This window comes from Rhinopithecus bieti, unplaced genomic scaffold (genome assembly GCF_001698545.2).
Source record: "Rhinopithecus bieti isolate Rb0 unplaced genomic scaffold, ASM169854v2 scaffold_2439, whole genome shotgun sequence".
NCBI classification, from domain to species: Eukaryota; Metazoa; Chordata; class Mammalia; order Primates; family Cercopithecidae; genus Rhinopithecus; species Rhinopithecus bieti.
In genome coordinates, this window is record NW_016804232.1 from 1,463,326 (window position 1) to 1,485,001 (window position 21,676).

Sequence of the window (21,676 nt, forward strand, 5' to 3'; positions counted from 1 at the left end):
TATATGTGTAATAGTTTTGCAGGTATTGTGTTTTAAGGAAGAAAAGCTGTTTTCAAGCTGTAAAAGCCTAGAGGTAATCATTCAGCCCTCTCTTTTTGCAATTGAGGAAACCAACAGATTGTCTAAAATTAAAATTAATGTAGTTTTTACCATTGGAGGAATCTGGGCAAAGGGTATACAGAACTCTTCTTGTACTATTTTGGCAGCTTCACATGAATTTATAATTATTTCAAAATAAGAAGTTTTGAAACGTAAAAATAACAATTAAAAAATTGGTGTGTTTTTATCTTTTCTAGTTTGTGGAGGACTATGAGCCTACCAAAGCAGACAGCTATCGGAAGAAGGTAGTGCTAGATGGGGAGGAAGTACAGATCGATATCTTAGATACAGCTGGGCAGGAGGACTACGCTGCAATTAGAGACAACTACTTCCGAAGCGGGGAGGGGTTCCTCTGTGTTTTCTCTATTACAGAAATGGAATCCTTTGCAGCTACAGCTGACTTCAGGTATGTCCTAGAGTAATGTTGTTGCTTGTGACATACTATACAACAATTCCTTCCCCACACACAAGTAGACAACTAGAGGTTCTAACTTGTTAGTCTTTTACTCTATCTCTAATTGTGTTTATTCCCTTTTTGATATTAGTATATGACTCTCTGTACTGTGTTATGTATACACGTCAGGATACTTTGCATAGTCTTAAAGCTATCCCAGTGTCACCTGTATTAGAGTTTGATCTTGTGACAGCTTCAGTTACCCAGAGTCTCTATGAGTTACTGAAGTATTTCTCTTTAGTGTAAACTACTACTGCCGTAACAGTTCATACTTGGAGCACATAGTGGAGCTTACCCAGGTGTTACATCTTTCTCTGTTAGTCATGGTTTCTCAGCCCTATATAATGCTCAGCAGGCACATTGCCATCCTCCTCAAAATATAGATGCCCTAATAGCACAGACTGATTTTGTTTGTTTTTCTTATTACATGGGAACCTTCAGAATGAATGAATTTTTGAATAGAAATAATATCTCTGTAGGTGGGCACACTAGATTGTTATATAATATTTTTAATATTTATTGTTTAATCAAAATCTGGAACCCATTTGGTTTTAGAGGAGGTGGTTTTGGTAAAGGGGAAAGAGGTACTCCTCTATAAGAGAAATTTGGCATAGAGTTCTTGTGTGGTCTTGCAAATACTACATGCATAAATCAAGTGTTCTTTAATTAAGTGATACGTATTTTTATTTCTGTGTTAAGTGTCTACTTGATATGGAGGACAGAAAAGAAGCATGTAATGTACCCAGTATTTTCAAGATTCACACAGCCTAGATGAATATATAAGGCATTTAACCAAGAGCAAGTTAGTGACAAAGTAGGAAACATGGGCAGTGGTTAGTACAGAAGATCTGGGAGGGGAAAGAAGCTGGGAAACCTTCATGAAATAGATAAGTTTGAAGAAAAGAAGGATTTGCACACATAAGGAAAGAGGGCATTTCAGGTGGTTGAGCAAAAAACTAAACCAAGGCTTATACAAAGCATTCCTTTTTAATGCACACTTGAAAATCTCAAGAACTTATTCTAATAGAGTATTCTTTGCAAAAAGTAGGTAATTGAGAAACTTTGAAGTATAGATTTATTTATAAAATAAAGTTTGTTAGGCCGGGCGCGGTGGCTCAAGCCTGTAATCCCAGCACTTTGGGAGGCCGAGACGGGCGGATCACGAGGTCAGGAGATTAAGACCATCCTGGCTAACATGGTGAAACCCCGTCTCTACTAAAAACTACAAAAAACTAGCTGGGCGAGGTGGCGGCGCCTGTAGTCCCAGCTACCCGTGAGGCTGAGGCAGAAGAATGGCGTAAACCTGGGAGGCGGAGCTTGCAGTGAGCTGAGATCCGGCCACAGCATTCCAGCCTGGGTGACAAAGTGAGACTCCGTCTCAAAAAAAAAAAAAGTTTGTTGGTTTCTATGAGGAAGGAATTTCATATATGATGACATGCAAAGGGATGGCAGACCCTGGTAACTTGTAATTGGGAGGCATGTTGAAAGTTATATAAATGCCAGTGCTTATTCATTCAGCAGATATTTGAGTGCTCATAATGTAGCAAGTCGTGTTCTAAGTAATGGAATAAATGTTAATCACCATAGTCACCAAAGTCAAAGTGATATCTCAGGAGAGTAAGGTATTTTCATGCCAAGAATCTTGGGCTATTACTATTACAGAAAATAAGGATGATTCATTACTCTTATGGCATACCTCCAGTGCCCCTGCCATAAATAAAAATGACCCTAGTGACTCACCAACAATATGAAAGGCTTTTTTGAAAAGGTCTGAATGGTTACAGTAGGCACTCCATGTGGTCTACACTGTAAGAGTAGCATAAATATCAGCTCCTCCCTTTGGCCTTCCTGGTCATCTCTATGATCCACAAAATCCATTACTTCCTTGTCTGTATATGCAATGTCCTTGCTACAACTCCAGTATCACGCTTAACACCCATTCCTTGCCTGTCTCAGTATCCCCAGTACCTATATATGACATAGTTGCTAGCATATAATCTATAGTAAGTACATGTTTAGTAAGCATTTGTTTTGATTCAAAAACCCTTACCTTTTGGTTTTTACTTTCCTATGTCAAAATGAAGTTGGACCAGATTGTACTTCCCTATTCTGAAATGCTGTAATAGCCTCTAAAACTGTATTTAAAGGGAGTATTGTATTAAGCAAAATGTTTATGAAGTTTATACCATAGAATTACCTTTCTCTGGCATCCAGGAAAGTTGCTAATAAAACCAATCTATTAACTCTAAAAAAAAAAATAACATCTTCTCACCTCGGAACCCAGTAGGTCCAGGTTTTCTACAGCCTTGTTTCTGCCAGCATCCGTCACACTATAGTTTTTCAGTATTGGTTTCCCTGCAGCGCCTGACTCAGAGTAGCTTAGTAGGTATTTATTAAGAAATAAATTAATGACTATATATACACATATATAACCAGAGGTGCTAGAGTTACAAACACCTGAGTCAGTCTCACCTTCCAAGTGGTGAGACTGAGTGGCAGGTTACTTGTTGTTAACAACTTCATTCAGTGGCGATCATTAAAAAGTCAGGAAACAACAGATGCTGGAGAGGATGTGGAAAAATAGGGATGCTTTTACACTGTTGGTGGGAGTGTAAATTAGTTTAACCATTGTGGAAGACAGTGTGACGATTTCTCAAGGATCTAGAACTAGAAATACCATTTAACCCAGTGATCCCATTGCTGGATATATACCCAAAGGATTATAAATCATGCTACTATGAAGACACATGCACATGTATGTTTATTGCGGCACTGCTCACAATAGCAAAGACTTGGAACCAACCCAAATGTCCATCAGTGATAGACTGGATTAAGAAAATGTGGCACATACACACCATGGAATACTATGCAGCTATAAAAAAGAATGAGTTCATGTCCTTTGCAGGGACATGGATGAAGCTGGAAACCATCATTCTGAGCAAACTGTCACAAGGACAGAAAACCAAACACCACATGTTTTCACTTATAGGTGGGAAGTGAACAATGAGAACACTTGGACACAGGGCGGGGAACATCACACACTGGGGCCTGTCTTGGGGTGGGGGTCTGGGGGAGGGATAGCATTGGGAGAAATATCTAATGTAAATGATGAGTTGATGGGTGCAGCAAACAAACATGGCACACGTATCCCTATGTAACAAACCTGCACGTTGTACACATGTACCCTAGAACTTAAAGTATAATTTAAAAAAAAAGAAGAACAGCATTCAGGTCCTCATTCACAAAGGAAACTGGTTAAGAAAGTCACAGCATGCCCTAGAAAAAGATTGTGATTGGCCAAAATCCTCTTCACAAGTACTGAATATATTTAATAGTAATCATGGTGAAAGTTGACATGGTTTTTGCAAGAAATCATGTGAGTGGTAGGAAGCATCATAGCACCATGTAGTGCTGTACATCTTAGCCTGCATCACCCAGATACCGTGCTTATTTGGCATTTTGTTTTCTAAGACAAATACAAATCAGTAAAGAATGGAGTTTACTTTCTCTGTGACCCATAGTCTGTGCAGCCTATANGGAACATCACACACTGGGGCCTGTCTTGGGGTGGGGTCTGGGGAGGGATAGCATTGGGAGAAATATCTAATGTAAATGATGAGTTGATGGGTGCAGCAAACAAACATGGCACACGTATCCCTATGTAACAAACCTGCACGTTGTACACATGTACCCTAGAACTTAAAGTATAATTTAAAAAAAAAGAAGAACAGCATTCAGGTCCTCATTCACAAAGGAAACTGGTTAAGAAAGTCACAGCATGCCCTAGAAAAGATTGTGATTGGCCAAAATCCTCTTCACAAGTACTGAATATATTTAATAGTAATCATGGTGAAAGTTGACATGGTTTTGCAAGAAATCATGTGAGTGGTAGGAAGCATCATAGCACCATGTAGTGCTGTACATCTTAGCCTGCATCACCCAGATACCGTGCTTATTTGGCATTTTGTTTTCTAAGACAAATACAAATCAGTAAAGAATGGAGTTTACTTTCTCTGTGACCCATAGTCTGTGCAGCCTATAGTCTATTCACATTAGAAGAACTGAGAGTTCAGGTCCAAAGAACTTCCTTTGAGTGTTGAATGTGTTAGAATGTTTGCTACATCATGAGTAATCAAGTGGATGAAGTAGTAATAGTAGTAGCACTACCTCATACTCATGCAACACTTACCGGGAGCCAGACTGTTCTGTGCATTCACATATATAAACTAGTTTCTCAAACAACACTCTGAGGTTGATACTGCTGGATTTCATAGATTATAAGATGTACATTTTAACAGCTCTCAGGGCTATGTCTTATGATATGGCACCATACAGTCATAATTGCCAGCAGTTTTTCTTAGAGTCCATAAAATAAGATTGAGAACCAGTGGTGTCTTAAATTTGGCTTTTTTCAAAAAAGCGACATCCAAATTTGTAAATGAAGAAACTGAAATGCAGGGAGGTTAAGTGGCTTGCCCCAGGTCGTGCAGTCAGGAATAGCATAGAGTTAAAATCCAGGAGGTCTGCCTTTGTATTCTCGTGGTATCTCATGTACAAGTTCATTGTGTGCTCTGGAGTTGGATTTCTCAGACCTGGTTCTACTTAAGTGTGACTCTGAGCAAGTTAACATAATTTCTCTGTGTATCAGTTTCCTCATCTGTAGGACAAGAATAATAATGATACTAACTTCATAGGTTTAGGTAAGGATTAAATGAGAAAATATGTAAAGTCCTGAAAGCAGTGTTTGGCACATTGTGAACACTGAGTAAAATGTTAGTGGTAGTAGTGTGCTGGTGGTATTTAGGAAACATTGTCTAAGAAACACAGAATAGAATAATCTGAAAATAAGGGAAGAAGGTTTTTCCCAATTTCTCAAGCATCACTGTAGAAATGCCTACAGCCAGGTATAGTGGCTCACAGCAGTAATCCCAGCACTTTGGGAGGCCGAGGCAGGCAGATCACTTGAGCTCAGGCGTTCAAGACCAGTCTGGACAACACAGTGAAACCCTGTCTCTACGGAAAAAAAAAAAAAAAAATTAGCTGGGTATGGTGGTGTGTGCCTGTGGGTATAGTTGTACTACTTGGGAAGTTGAGGTGGGAGAATTGCTTGAGTCCGGGAGGTTGAGGCTGCAGTGAGCCATGATCATGCCACTGCACTCCAGCCTGGGTGTCGGAAAAAAAAAAAAAAAAAAAGACCTGCAAAACCAAGTGTACTTTGCTGATTTGCCATTCTAATATCCCTTTAATTTTCTCATTTTCTCTTATTGTAAAATATAGTCATCCCTCAGTATAGGGTGGCGGGGAATTGATTCCAGGACCCCTTGTGGATAACAGCATCCATGGATGTTCAAGTCTCTTCTATAAAATGGTGTGGTATTTGCAGATAGCCTATGCACATCCTCCCATGTACTTTGAGTCATCTCTAGATTACTTTTAATAGCTAATACAGCATAATTGGTAGGTAAATCGTTGTTATTCTGCATTTTAAATTTTGTTTTACTTTTTGTTGTGGCATTTTTTTGGTTTTGTTTTTTTTTTTTTTTTTTGAGACAGGGTTTTACTCTGTCATCCAGGCTAGAGTACAGTAATGTAATCGTGGCTCACTGCAGCCTTGAATTCCTGGGCTCAAGTGATCTTCCTGAGTAGCTAGGACCATGGGTGCACACTACTACACCCGGCCAATTTTTTTTTTCTATTCTTTATAGATATGGGGTCTCACTATGTTGCCTGGGCTGGTATTGAACTCCTAGCCTCAAGCAATCCTTCTGCCTCAGCCTCCCAAAGTGCTGGGTTTACAGGTATGAGCCACTGCACCTGGCTATTTTGGGGGTTTTAAAAGATATTTTTTATTTGCAATTAGTTGAGTCTGTGGATACAGAGGGCTGACTGTACTTATGTTCCTATAGCTTCATCAGCTCTTAATAATTTCAAAGGAGAGGCATTTTTAAGGTAGCAAATTAGTGAACCTAAATCTTACAGATTTCCTTTTGTTTGTTGATTTTATAAGAAAACATTTCTTCCAGTAGATTAATGAGATAACATTATTTGAATATTTACACTGTTCCATGCAGTTATAAGCACTTCACATTTAACCCTCATAGCAACTTTATAAGGAATGTATCATTGTTAGCTCCATTTTGTAGATGAGGAAACTGAGGTAAGAAGTACTTTGCTCAGACTTACATGACTAGGAAGAGCAGAACCATGGTACTTTAAAATTGATGACACTTTCACAGTGGATAACTTAGCTCTCAATGCAAAATCTATGCTTGAGGTCTGACTTCCAGTAATTTCTGGCACATTTGGGTTTTAAAAAACCGTTGGCGGGACCCTTGATATGATGCAATAAGAATAGCACTCTCTTGTTATCTTCCTCCCGAGAACCAATAACCCTGGTTTAATCATGAGAAAAACATCTGACAAATCCCAATTGAGAGACATTCAACAAACTGCCTGCCAGCAGTCCTCAAAACTATCAAGGTCATCAAAAACAAGGAAAGTCTGAGAACTACCATGGCCAACTCGAGGCTAAAGAGACATGACGAAACTCAATGTCATGTGGCAACCTGGATGGGATCCTGGAACAGAAAAAGGATGTCAGGCAAAAAGCAAGCACATTTGAATAAAGTTTGGACCTTAGTTGCTAATACTGTATCACTATTGGTTCATTAATTGTGATTCGTGTACCACAGTAGTAGAAGATGTTAACAATAGGGAAAACTAGATACGAGGTAAACAAGAACTTTCTGTGCTATCCTTATAATGTTGTTATTTCTTTTTCATTTTCTCTTATCCAGGGAGCAGATTTTAAGAGTAAAAGAAGATGAGAATGTTCCCTTTCTACTGGTTGGTAACAAATCAGATTTAGAAGATAAAAGGCAGGTTTCTGTAGAAGAGGCAAAAAACAGAGCTGAGCAGTGGAATGTTAACTACGTGGAAACATCTGCTAAAACACGAGCTAATGTTGACAAGGTAACATGTGACTCTCTTTACTACTGCATCATGTTAAAATAGGTTGGTTTGCTTTAACTTGGCTCCATTTTGTCTGGAGAGTCTATGAAACTTTCAAATAGAGATTTAATGTATGTTGATTCTTATCATCCCTGAATGCTCAGATACATGTTAGGAATTTTAGTTCACCTTGTCCTTAGCTTCCCAAGAGACATTAAAACACAAGACACTGCAGCTAAATGTACCTTTTTTTTTTTCTTTTTTAAGCACTGATGACATTCTTGACCTTTTTCCCCCCTTATCCTATTGAGTCTTTGGATAATTTAGAAGGAATTGTGTGAGTCCCAGGATTCCAGCACTGAACGTTCTTACCTCTGACCTGACGCCTACCCAACCCCACTTAAGTTCTTAAAAATAAGGATACCATCCAAGATGAAGAAGCCCCCAGATAAGATCGTTTTAAAATCTCTCCTGCCACTCTCCACTCCCCACCCTCAACTTTTGTTTTCTCCTGAAAGAGAAAGAAAAGGAAACCGTCTGCCCTTCTTTCTTGTCTCACTTTGTTCAGAGTGGCCCTTCCTGAAGACCAGATGTGGAACACCCCCAAGTACATTTCATCCCACTACCCTAGACCAGGTCCGGTATCTAGAAAGACTGTCCACTGGGCTAAGGTAGCACAGGATCTTAAAGGCCTCCAAGTGTGGTCTTTCTTTAGCCTGCAAGTATCTAGGCTCTGCAGTAGTGCCTCTCAGGCTCAAATAGGCAAAAGAACTGCCTGTAAATCTTCATAAACACACATTCTTGAGTCTTATCCCCAGAGATTTGGATTCATTTGGTCTGGAATGGGACCTGAGAATTTACACTTCTAGCAAGTGCTGCGTATGCCTGTAGATTTATAACCCTGATCCAGAAAGTACTAGGTTAAAAAAAAAGTTCAAGATTTGTTCTGTTATTTTGCTGTAGGTCTTAAGACAGTGTCATTGCTGTCTTAAACTTATTAACTTCTTAGCACATTGTAAGATTCCTTTAGGTCTAACATATCTGTACAAAGTGAGTACTACAGATTTCTATTCAGGATACTAATTTTTTCTAAGGTTGGGGCTAGGGCGTGTGTGTGTGTGTGTGTGTGTGTGTGTGTTTTGCTTAAATAACAAAGTTATTTCCCACAGTTCTGGAGGCTGATAAGTCTAAGATCAAGGTCTTAGACAATATGATTCTGGAGAGGGCTTTCTTCCTGATTTGCAGGATTTCCTTATACCTTCCTGCTGTATCCTCATATGACAGAGAGAGAGAGATAGCTCTCCTCGTTCTTAGAAGGATACTAATTCCATTATGAAAACCCTACCCTAGTGACATAATTACCACCCAAAGGCCCCATCTCTTATTGTCATCACGTAAGGAATTAGGGTTTCAGTATATGAATTTTGGGGTGACACAAGCATTCAGTCCATAGCATGCCCTATCATAGTTTCCTGGGAACCACGGTTTCTGAACACAGTAGGTAGGGCTTGGGTATTTCAGTTAGCTTCCCTTTGGAAATGAGAACAAGAGTATCTGCTTCATAGGATTATTGTAAAGATGAAATGAAATCATATACGTAAAATGCCCCAGCCTGTGCCTGACCTATAGTAAGTCATTAGAAAATTATAGATTTGAAGAGGCAGTATGTAGGGCAAATATTTTTAAAGTATTAATGAAAATATATTTTAAGATTTGAGGGTGTTTGAGGTTTTAAAAGGCAACATTGAACATTCTCATAGCATATATATACTTTCCTAATTGATGTCTCGAGTAGGTTGTAGAACACACTATAAAAACTATTTGAACCTAAGGGGAGTGGGGAAGACATGCAGACACTGGCAGTTCAAGATAGAAAGCTGTATTGTAACAGTCCTTGTGGTGATCATGTGTTGGCATCAGAGGCCCTGGGAAGTATGGTGTCTGCATTAGCACAGGTCTTACAGGACAGTGAGAGAAAGACCAAAAACCTAGGAAAAATGGCCCAGAAACAGCAACAGGCATGTCGTAGAAAGGAAACATACATGGCCTTTAAACTGGAAGAGAGGTTCCGTCTCTTATTAAAAGGGAAGTACAACTTAAAATTACAGTGGAATGTCCTTTTTTTACCCGTCACTTTGGGAGAAAAAAAGCAAAGAGATTGAGAATAGAATATACTGTCGGCAAGAGTATAGAAAAATAGGAACCTGTCATTTTGGTGGAAGGACAGTTTTGTGATATCTATCAGAATTATGACCCAACAATTTAAGTGCTAAAAATGTATTATACAGAACAAATTATGCACTCATGTATACATGTATGTTCAGTAGTAGTCAGTGAAGCATTAGTTTTAGAAGCAAAAGACTGGAAATATCCAAGTGTTCAATAATGGACTGGTTTAAATAATGGAGTATTGCCCAACCATTAAAAAGAAATGAAGATAGAACTAAATGTGCTGATATCAAATGATCTTCAATTATAAAGTAAGTGAAGCAAAGTACAGAGTGGTGTCTGTAGCTTGCTGCCATGTGTTTTAAACACACATACATACACATTATCTATGTACACATCATAAGGATATGTAAGACTCTGGTACCTGTGGTTGTCTCCAGAGAATTGAGTCACAGTTTATGCTCTTTTGACTGCAAATACCCTTGTGAACTTTTTGCCATATTCATGGACACTTGGCCCTCAGACAACACAGATTTCAGCTGCGCAGATTTTTTTTCACAGATGCAGTCTGCCCTCCATGTCATTGGTCTCTGCGTCCACAACGAAATACAGACAGAGAATACAGCAGGATGTGAAACCTGCATATGCGGAGGGCTGGCTTTTTGTATCCATGGGTTCCGCAGGGCCAGCTGCGGGACTTGAGTAGGTACAGATTTTGATATCCACAGGCATCCTGGAACCAATCCCCCACAGATACTGAGGTACGACTGTATCACTTTTTCAAAAAATAAAAGTATAAGGCTGTTTTAGTTACTATGGCTGTATAACAAAGTACACCCCAAAACCTTTCTGGGTAAAACAGTCATTTATTCTGCTCATACATTCTCTGGCCAAGAATTTGAACAGGGCACAGTGGAAATGGCTTGGCTCTGCTCTACAGTGTCTGCTGCCTCAGCTGAAAGCTTCAAGTCTAGGCACTGGAAATACCTAAACTTAGGTTCTGAAGGCTTGTTCACACATGTCTGGCTCAGCCAGATAATGCTGGCTGTTATCCAAGGATGCCTCAGTTCCTCTCCAGGTGGGCTCCTCCATGTGGCCTTTTCCACATGTGCTGGTTTAGGCTTCCTCACAGCACAGTGGGCAGAGTCTCCAAGGGCAAGTGTCACAAGAGAAGAAGAACCAGGCAAAAACCATACAGCCTTTTATGACATAGTCTCTGAAGTTATGCAGCATTATTTCTACCTCATTCTACATGTTTAAGGTAGTCACAAAGTCTCACCTAGGTTGAGAAGGAAGGGCAGTAGACTTCACCTCTTGATGAAAAGTGGCAGGATTCTGGAAAAGCACATAGGAAACATTGCTGTGGCCAGTTTCAGATAATACAGTCTGCAGTCAGTGGTCACCTGTCCAAAACAGAGTTACATTAAACGAGGCTGCTTGTAAAGTGAGGTGGAAATCCATACTGAAGACTGTAATTTCGTGTACTGCTACATCCTGCGGAGTGGCTACCAGATAAAGTACCTCAGTGGCTACGTAAAAGTCATTTGCAGCAACCATTCAATTTCCAGAATTAGGTTATACTTGTCTTCATGGTTGTTCTCCTGAGGAAATAATCTAATAATCAGAAAAGCTAATATTTGTTTGTGCTTATAAGAGCCAGGCACTGTGATAAGTACCAACCATTTAATCCTTAATTGTGTGAGGCATAGATATTCTTCTGATGCTCACTTTTAGACGAGGAAGCTGAGGTGTGGGAAGATTACATAACTCGCTCAAGGTCACGGGGTTTGTGGTGGCATCTGCGGCCTCTGGGTCTGGCCAACTCTGGTGCTAACATGCTCACATTCTTTCCTCACTGTTTTACTCAGAAAAATGGCTGGGGCCAGGTGCGGTGGCTCACACCTATAATCCCTGCACTCTGGTAGGCTGAGGCAGGCAGATTACTTGAGCCCAGGAGTTTGAGACCAGCCTGGGCAACATGGCAAAACCCTCTCTCTACAAAAAGTACAAAAATTAACCAGGTGTGGTGGCAAATGTCTCTGTAGTCCCAGTTACTTGGGAGGCTGAGACAGGAGGATTGCTTGAGCCTGGGAGGCGGAGGCTACAGTGAGCTGAGATCACACCACTACCCTCCAGCCTGGGTAATGGAGCTAGACCCTATCTCAAAAACAAAACAAAACAATGGTTGGAATAGCTAGTGTATCTCCCATTTCTTATGTCATCCACTACTAGAAGCCTGATCACAAATTTTCAGGAATAGGAAGTGTTATTCCCTTTTATTAAATTGTGAAGTGTCGTGCTTTGTCACAGAACAAATGCTAGCTCTCCATAAGATCATTGGCTCATGCCTTATCCTCATCTGGATTCCAAATAGACCGTTAGGTGGAAGTTTCAAAGATGCAGATTTTAAATCTACTTATGAAAAAGTGTCATAGCCACCAGAGATGGGGCATGGCATGTCTCAGGAGGCCATGCGTGTCATAGAGGAATCACCCTGAGGCGCAAGGAACATCTGGGCAAACCTACTTGTGTACTCATTGGATTCATTCAATGACCTTGTTAGTATCCTAGCTAAATGCTCTGGTTATTAATTCACGACTCCAAGGTTGCTCTTGATTTTAAGGAACATTCTGGCAGAACAGAATGAAGTTGAGCAAATATTAACAGATGTCCAAAGGGGGAGTGTGATTTATTATGTCAAGAGAATCAGTTTTATGTTGAGGGAAGAATGTTGGTAGAAATACACCGTATTTTTTGGAAAAGATATTTGGGTTTTTTCATTGTACAAGTAATACATGGATACATGCTTATTATATAAAGAAAAATTCATAATACAGAAACATAAGGAGGAAAAATGAGTCACTTTTCTCCCATATTTCACTCCCTTCCCCTGCCTTTCAGTAGCCAGTGCTAACACGGGTGTGTCTTTCCAGACATGAAAAGCAGGCATACATATCTCTAAGGGAAAGTTTGCATTTGCTTGTTTTTCCCCCTGTATTAATAGGATTTGTGCATATTTATACACATACATAATATATTTTATATCTGTATATATAGTGCATATTTCTGTGGTGTGCTTTTTAAATTTTATGACAAATCTTATAACTCTTCCATGTCACCGCATATAGATGTATCCACATTCTTTTTAAAACCACAAAGTATTCCATGGTTAGACTTTTCCATAATACAGCCGTTTTCCTATTAATGACATTTGTTTGTTACAGCACTGTTCACAATAGCCAAGATACGGAACTAACCCAAGTGCCAGCAACAGATGAATGGATAAAGAAAATATATACACACTATAGAATACTATTCAACCATTGAAAAGGATGAAATCCTGTCATTCAAGGCAATATGGATAGAACTGGAGAAAATTAAGTGAAATAAGCCAGGAACAGGCAGTTAAACACTGCATGTTCTCATTCATATGTAAAAGCTTAGAAAAAGTTGATCTCATAGAAGTAAAAAATAGAACAGAATACTAGAGGTGGGAATGGGAGGGATAGGTAGAGATTTGTTAAATTATACAGAATTACAGCTAGATATGAGGAATGAGCTCTGGTGTACTATACTACTGTAGATGACTGTACTTAACAATAATATATAGTTTCAAATAACCTGAAAGGAGGATATTGAATGTTCCCAACACAAATAATAAATGATTGAGATGATGGCTGTGCTAATTACCCTGGTCTTACCACTGTACATTATATGTATCAAAACATCACGGTGTACTCTGTGAATGTGTGTCCGTGAAACAGACAAAATTCAATTGAAAATAAAATCAGAAATTAAACCTTCATCTAGTTTCCTTTTCATAGTCATTTATCTGCATTAGAAAGCAATACTGGGAGTATTCCAATAATTACATTTAGTTAGAATTGAGACCTCCTGTCCTAGCTAGTTAGCCAGAGACTTGAAAAAGAGGCCTTCTGAAATTCCTAGTCTCTGGGGAAATCGAATCACAGCCAGTCGGGGCAGGAATTCGTGGGTGTTATGTCATCGTTGTGTTTCATTCTGTTGCATACTCTGTGTGTGCGCGCGCGTGTGTGTGTGTGCGCGCACGTGTGTGTGTGTTTTATGCTCAGTTTTTCCCTTTAACCATTTATGCTCCTTCATGTTGGTCCTATGTCCGTTTGACTCAGCCCATTCATCTCTGGGAGTTTCCTTGCTTTCTGACTTAAATTTTATGCTTCTTGCTGCAGATCAGAAATCAGCCCTTCATCTGCGGAACTCAGGTTCTGTTTAGGAGGAATGGTTTTTAGCAGCCATAGCATAGTTACTTAAGTTGCTTACTGCTATTGTGTTGTCATTTTTTAGTGAATAGTGCTAGGAAATAGGTATTATTAAAAGAAAAAAAAAATGTGATCATGTTGTTATTTCCAATTCAAATTTAACATTATAAATGTGTACATCTTTGATTTTGTACTTAGATCTTTTGTCTTACACTGAAAATCTTGGTTCCTAAATTACATTAACATAATTCCTCCCTTGCATTAGTCTTCAGTGTATATACAATAGTTCCAAAAGAGCAACATTGCTGTCACAAACAAACTACAAAATGAAGTTTGTCTGGGTGTGCTGGCTCACGTCTGTAATCCCAGCACATTCAGAGGGTGAGGCAGACAGATCACCTGAGGTCAGGAGTTTGAGACCAGACTGGCCAACATGGCAAAACCCTGTCTCTACCAAAAATACAAAAATTAGCTGAGCATGGTGGTGCACATCTGTAATCCCAACTACTCGGGAGGCTGAGGCAGAAGAATCTCTTGAACCCAGGAGGCAGAGATTGCAGTGAGCTGAGATCGCATCAACGCACTCCAGCCTGGGCAACAGAGAGTCTCTCAAAAACAAACAAAAAAAAGTTTAAGATTTGTCTTTGTATTGTTTTGTTGGAATTTTGTTTCTATTTTTATCCTTAGCATCTATTCTAAAATAGGTACTTTCTATGCTATGTCTTATAGACCTTTGAAATAATTCCTCTGTGTGACTATGTCACCATCTTGGAATATAGTCAGTCTTACTTATTTGTGTTTTGTTTGTTTGTTTTTTGAAACAGAATCTCACTCTGTTGCCCAGGCTGGAGTTTAGTGGCATGATCTCAGCTCACTGCAAACTTCACCTCCTGAATTCAAGTGATCTGCCTCAGCCTCTCGAGTAGCTGGGATTACAGGCATATGCCACCACACCTGGCTAATTTTTGTATTTTTAGAAGAGGTGAGGTTTCTGTATGTTGGCCAGGCTGGTCTTGAACTCCTGACCTCAGATGATCTACCCACCTCAGCGTCCCAGAGTGCTGGGATTTTAGGCGTGAGCCACCATGCCTGGCTGATCGTACTTGTTTAAATTTGATTTTCAATTTTTAGGATTTGCTATTTTATTTTTTTGTTTGTTTGTTTGAGACTAAGTCTTGCTCTGTCACCCAGGCAGGAATCAGTGGCATGATCTTGGCTCAGTGCAACCTCCACCTCCCGGGTTCAAACAATTCTTGTCCTCAACCTCCCGAGTAGCTGGGATTACAGGTGCCCTTCACTACACCCAGCTAATTTTTGTATTTTTGGTAGAGACAGTGTTTTGCCATGTTGGCCAGGGTATTCTAGAACTCCTGACTTCAGGTGATCTGCCCGCCTCGGCCTCCGAGAGTGCTGAGATTACAGGCGTGAGTCACTGTCCCAGCCTAATTTTACTTTTGAGTATGTAAACCACCTATGTCTCTAAAATAGAAATTCTATAACAAGATACACTCAGAGATGCCTCACTCTTCCTTGTACCCTCCTCCCTTCTTCTTGAAACTAAAATTATTAGGGTTTGGTTTATTATTTCATTGTTCTTTGTGCAAGGGCAAACAAATACAGGTGTACTCCTGCCCTACACACACACACAGGTAGTGCTCTATCTGCTGTTCCGTATGTTGCTTTTTTCAGAGATGCGTTAGGACAGGCCACATCAGTCATGACATACGCACACTTTACTCACAGCACTCCTTATCGCTTTCATATTCCTTGCTCATCTTTAGTCTTACTGGGTTTTTTAATTCTATAAGTAAAAACTTATTTTTTAAATCCAGAATTCAAAAGTGATCATAAAAGTTATTCCTCCTTTTATCATATACTCTCAGCTGTTTATGTGGAGTGTGAGTGTGTAGCCTTCCAGACCCTTCTATGTTACAGAACAGAGGAATTTCTTATTGAAATTTAACTTTGAATTGTTATACTCATAATTTTTTTAGTTACTATGCTAATATCTCATTATTTACCAGTTCCTAGACATCAGACAAAAACTGATAAATTCTCACATATAGAGTAACAGACAAAGTTGTTTCATAGTGTCTGGTATCAAGATGATAAAGCATACACCCATCTTCCTCAGCTTCATTTCTAAAAATGGAGCTTTTCTCCATTTTAGAAATGAAGCTGAGGAAACCAAGTTATGAAATACCAAATTATTAAATATAAAGTTAAGCATATATTGTTAAATATAAATTAATAAAATACATTTATTGATTATTAAAGTACTTCAGTATAATCCATTGAGTTTTATCTTTGGGGCTATCGTCACCTTGTAGCACTTTATAGATTTTCGTCTCAAAAACTGGAACAGAAAGATCAGGTTTTATTACATATGAACATTTTTACCATAAAGTGTAATTCAGAAAACTTCCTAGTTTCCTCCTTTTTTCAAGATACTGGGAGAATCAGGCTTTTGTTGTATGCTTTCCGCTCTCTACTCCCAAACAAGAGTTCTTAAATATTTATGCTTCTCTTATCCCCAAAGTTTACTGCTGTGATTTGGAGAAGTACTAAGTTCATATATCTGTTTGCTTTATTGATCCTATTTTTTTTCTGTCTAGGTATTTTTTGATTTAATGAGAGAAATTCGAGCAAGAAAGATGGAAGACAGCAAAGAAAAGAATGGAAAAAAGAAGAGGAAAAGTTTAGCCAAGAGAATCAGAGAAAGATGCTGCATTTTATAATCAAAGCCCAAACTCCTTTCTTATCTTGACCATACTAATAAATATAATTTATAAGCATTGCCATTGAAGGCTTAATTGACTGAAATTACTTTAACATTTTGGAAATTGTTGTATATCACTAAAAGCATGAATTGGAACTGCAATGAAAGTCAAATTTACTTAAAAAAGAAATTAATGTGGCTTCACCAAGAAGCAAAGTTCAACTTATTTCATAATTGCCTACATTTATCATGGTCCTGAATGTAGCGTGTGAGCTTGTGTTTCTCGGCAGTCTTTCTTGAAATATTAAATAAAGAGGTGAGATGGGGGTGGGGAGTGGGAGGAAAGGCAATTTCCTCTGGTGTTTATTATAAAGCTTAAATTTTATATCATTTTAAAATGTCTTGGTCTTCTGCCTTGAAAAATGACAATTGTGAACATGATAGTTAAACTGTACCACTTTTTTTAACCATTATGCAAAATTTAGAAGAAAAGTTATTGGCATGGTTGTTGCATATAGTTAAACTGAGAGTAATTCATCTGTGAATCTACTTTAGTTACCTGGTGAGTAACTTAGAAAAGTGGTGTAAACTTGTACATGGAATTTTTTGAATATGCCTTAATTTAGAAACTGAAAAATACCCGGTTATATCATTCTGGGTGTGTTACTGACACCAGGGGTCCACTGCCCCATGTGTACTGGTGAGAAAATATATGCCTAGCATGGAATACAGCTTTTGTATAGAAAATTCTTGAGAAGTAACTGTCTGCTAGGAGTCTGTCCAAATTTAAAATGTGTGCCATACTCTGGTTCTTGAAAATAAGATTCCAGAGCTCTTTGATCGCTTTTAATAAACTGCAAGGTCATTTTCAGTGAAGGACCAGCATATACTTGTAAGATAATTTTCAACTGTGAGGATTCAGCACCAGTTATGTTTGAATGAACCCTCCTCTTCTCTAAGATGCTGGTCCCTGGAAATCACTTTCTGCCAGTGGTGAGCATGTAAGTGTTAAGTTTTTAATCTGGGAGCAGGGCACAGGAAGAAAATGTCAGTAGTGCTAATGCATTTTGCACTAGAACACTTTGGGAAAATACTCATGCTTGCCATCTGTTCATTTCTAAATTTATACTCATGAAGTTACAATTTGATACAGGAATTATTAGTAGTAATTCTTGTCTGTTCATGTATAATGAAGAACACTGTAGCTACATTTTCAGAAGTTAACATCAAGCCGTCAAACCTGGGTATAGTGCAGAAAATGTGTGGCACACACTGACCACACATTAGGCTGTGTCACCATTGTGTGGTGTTCCTGCTGGAAGAATTCTGGCACACTACTTGGGGACATAATTTCAGTCAGAAATACGCCACTGTCAGATTTTTTTTCCCCCTCTTTGCAGTGGGGCTAGGACAGTTGATTCAACAAAGTGTTTTTTTCTTTTTTCTCAGTCCTAATTTCAACAGGTCAAAGATGTGTTCAGGCATTCCAGGTAACAGGTGTGTACGTAAAGTTAGGAACTCACTCTTTAGATATTACATCCAGCTTCTCATGTTAAATATTTGTCCTTAAAGGGTTTGAGATGTACATCTTTCATTTCGTATTTCTCATAGGCTATGCCATGTGCGGAATTCAAGTTACCAATGTAACACAGGCCAGCGGGCCCAGCAATCTCCATGTGTACTCATTACAGTCTTATTTAACCAGGGGTCCTAACCACTAACATTGTGACTTTTCTTTGAGACCTTTCCTCTCCTGGGTACTGAGGTGCTATGAAGCCAACTGACAAAGATGCATCACGTGTCTTAGGCTGATGCCACTACCCGATTTGTTTATTTGCAATTTGAGCCATTTAAAGACCAATAAACTTCCTTTTTTAAAATGTTTGTGGTGTTACTTGATGTTTACAATATAACATGTAATATTCAAATGTATCAACGGGGGTGTTTTTACCAAACAGCTACATCTTTTGAGCTCTCAGTTTGGAGACTTCTTTTGTGTAATGCCAGATTTCCTAAATAACAGTGTCAGCATTGCTAAGATTTAATCAAGGCTCAGAAATGGAGGGACTCGTGTACAACTACATGGAAGATGTTCTATGCGGTCCTGAAATGACCAAATGTGTACATTACTTTTAGAATGCTCCAAACTCTAGAATGGATAGGTGACAGCTTTATATTCATTTTCTGATCAGAATGACCCCCAGAGACAATTTACAAATTGTGGGAGGAATGACACCCTGTACCATTTCACCANCTTAAAAAAGAAATTAATGTGGCTTCACCAAGAAGCAAAGTTCAACTTATTTCATAATTGCCTACATTTATCATGGTCCTGAATGTAGCGTGTGAGCTTGTGTTTCTCGGCAGTCTTTCTTGAAATATTAAATAAAGAGGTGAGATGGGGTGGGGAGTGGGAGGAAAGGCAATTTCCTCTGGTGTTTATTATAAAGCTTAAATTTTATATCATTTTAAAATGTCTTGGTCTTCTGCCTTGAAAATGACAATTGTGAACATGATAGTTAAACTGTACCACTTTTTTTAACCATTATGCAAAATTTAGAAGAAAAGTTATTGGCATGGTTGTTGCATATAGTTAAACTGAGAGTAATTCATCTGTGAATCTACTTTAGTTACCTGGTGAGTAACTTAGAAAAGTGGTGTAAACTTGTACATGGAATTTTTTGAATATGCCTTAATTTAGAAACTGAAAATACCCGGTTATATCATTCTGGGTGTGTTACTGACACCAGGGGTCCACTGCCCCATGTGTACTGGTGAGAAAATATATGCCTAGCATGGAATACAGCTTTTGTATAGAAAATTCTTGAGAAGTAACTGTCTGCTAGGAGTCTGTCCAAATTTAAAATGTGTGCCATACTCTGGTTCTTGAAAATAAGATTCCAGAGCTCTTTGATCGCTTTTAATAAACTGCAAGGTCATTTTCAGTGAAGGACCAGCATATACTTGTAAGATAATTTTCAACTGTGAGGATTCAGCACCAGTTATGTTTGAATGAACCCTCCTCTTCTCTAAGATGCTGGTCCCTGGAAATCACTTTCTGCCAGTGGTGAGCATGTAAGTGTTAAGTTTTAATCTGGGAGCAGGGCACAGGAAGAAAATGTCAGTAGTGCTAATGCATTTTGCACTAGAACACTTTGGGAAAATACTCATGCTTGCCATCTGTTCATTTCTAAATTTATACTCATGAAGTTACAATTTGATACAGGAATTATTAGTAGTAATTCTTGTCTGTTCATGTATAATGAAGAACACTGTAGCTACATTTTCAGAAGTTAACATCAAGCCGTCAAACCTGGGTATAGTGCAGAAAATGTGTGGCACACACTGACCACACATTAGGCTGTGTCACCATTGTGTGGTGTTCCTGCTGGAAGAATTCTGGCACACTACTTGGGGACATAATTTCAGTCAGAAATACGCCACTGTCAGATTTTTTTTCCCCTCTTTGCAGTGGGGCTAGGACAGTTGATTCAACAAAGTGTTTTTTTCTTTTTTCTCAGTCCTAATTTCAACAGGTCAAAGATGTGTTCAGGCATTCCAGGTAACAGGTGTGTACGTAAAGTTAGGAACTCACTCTTTAGATATTACATCCAGCTTCTCATGTTAAATATTTGTCCTTAAAGGGTTTGAGATGTACATCTTTCATTTCGTATTTCTCATAGGCTATGCCATGTGCGGAATTCAAGTTACCAATGTAACACAGGCCAGCGGGCCCAGCAATCTCCATGTGTACTCATTACAGTCTTATTTAACCAGGGGTCCTAACCACTAACATTGTGACTTTTCTTTGAGACCTTTCCTCTCCTGGGTACTGAGGTGCTATGAAGCCAACTGACAAAGATGCATCACGTGTCTTAGGCTGATGCCACTACCCGATTTGTTTATTTGCAATTTGAGCCATTTAAAGACCAATAAACTTCCTTTTTTAAAATGTTTGTGGTGTTACTTGATGTTTACAATATAACATGTAATATTCAAATGTATCAACGGGGTGTTTTACCAAACAGCTACATCTTTTGAGCTCTCAGTTTGGAGACTTCTTTTGTGTAATGCCAGATTTCCTAAATAACAGTGTCAGCATTGCTAAGATTTAATCAAGGCTCAGAAATGGAGGGACTCGTGTACAACTACATGGAAGATGTTCTATGCGGTCCTGAAATGACCAAATGTGTACATTACTTTTAGAATGCTCCAAACTCTAGAATGGATAGGTGACAGCTTTATATTCATTTTCTGATCAGAATGACCCCCAGAGACAATTTACAAATTGTGGGAGGAATGACACCCTGTACCATTTCACCAAGCTTTGGGCCAACATTTGATGTCAGGAGGGAAGCGTGGCCTATTAACTGTCAAATAGCCTGCGAGTTAGAAACAATCTGGCCCAATATTGAGCACAACCTTTCAAAATCCAGTTCATTTTAATTGCATAACTTTCATAAGCAGTGCTAGAATGAGCACATTTAAGTTATAATTGGCATAATTTTAAATGTCATTGTGTGTACACATTCTTAACTCCAATATGGAATATGATGTTAAATACTGTGCTCCGGTTGGGCACCATGGCTCACACCTGTAATTCCAGTGCTTTTGGAGGCCAAGGCAGGAGGATTGCTTGAGCCCAGGAGTTTGAGACCAGTCTGGACAACATAGCCTCGTTTACAAAAAAAATTTAAAAATTAGCCAGACATGGTCTTGCTCACCTGAATAAGTTAGGAAGTCATGTCTTAAAATTTTGTGCCACATTTTCTTAATCCAGTCTGTCACAGATGGACATTTGGGTTGATTCCAAGTCTTTGCTATTGTGAATAGTGCCGCAATAAACATACGTGTGCATGTGTCTTTGTAGTAGAATAATTTATAATCCTTTGGGTATATACCCAGTAGTGGGATGGCTGGGTCATATGGTACATCTAGTTCTAGATCCTTGAGGAATTGCCATACTGTTTTCCATAATGGTTGAACTAGTTTACAATCCCACCAACAGTGTAAAAGTGTTCCTATTTCTCCACATCCTCTCCAACA

The 21,676-nt window shown here is 38.9% G+C and overlaps 1 protein-coding gene across 3 annotated transcripts in view; it reads left to right on the forward strand.

Moving 5' to 3' along the window:
* The window catches only part of RALA (RAS like proto-oncogene A), a 90,918-nt gene extending 72,404 nt beyond the window's left edge, over window positions 1-18,514 (forward strand). For all 3 annotated transcript variants that reach the window (XM_017867379.1, XM_017867378.1, XM_017867380.1), the window contains 3 exons: window positions 297-505; window positions 7,351-7,525; window positions 16,527-18,514. In XM_017867379.1, the coding sequence (XP_017722868.1) occupies window positions 297-505; window positions 7,351-7,525; window positions 16,527-16,649 (507 nt within the window). In that variant the 3' untranslated portion in view covers window positions 16,650-18,514. The remainder of the gene's footprint in view (window positions 1-296; window positions 506-7,350; window positions 7,526-16,526) is intronic.
* The last annotated feature ends 3,162 nt before the right edge of the window (window positions 18,515-21,676 follow it).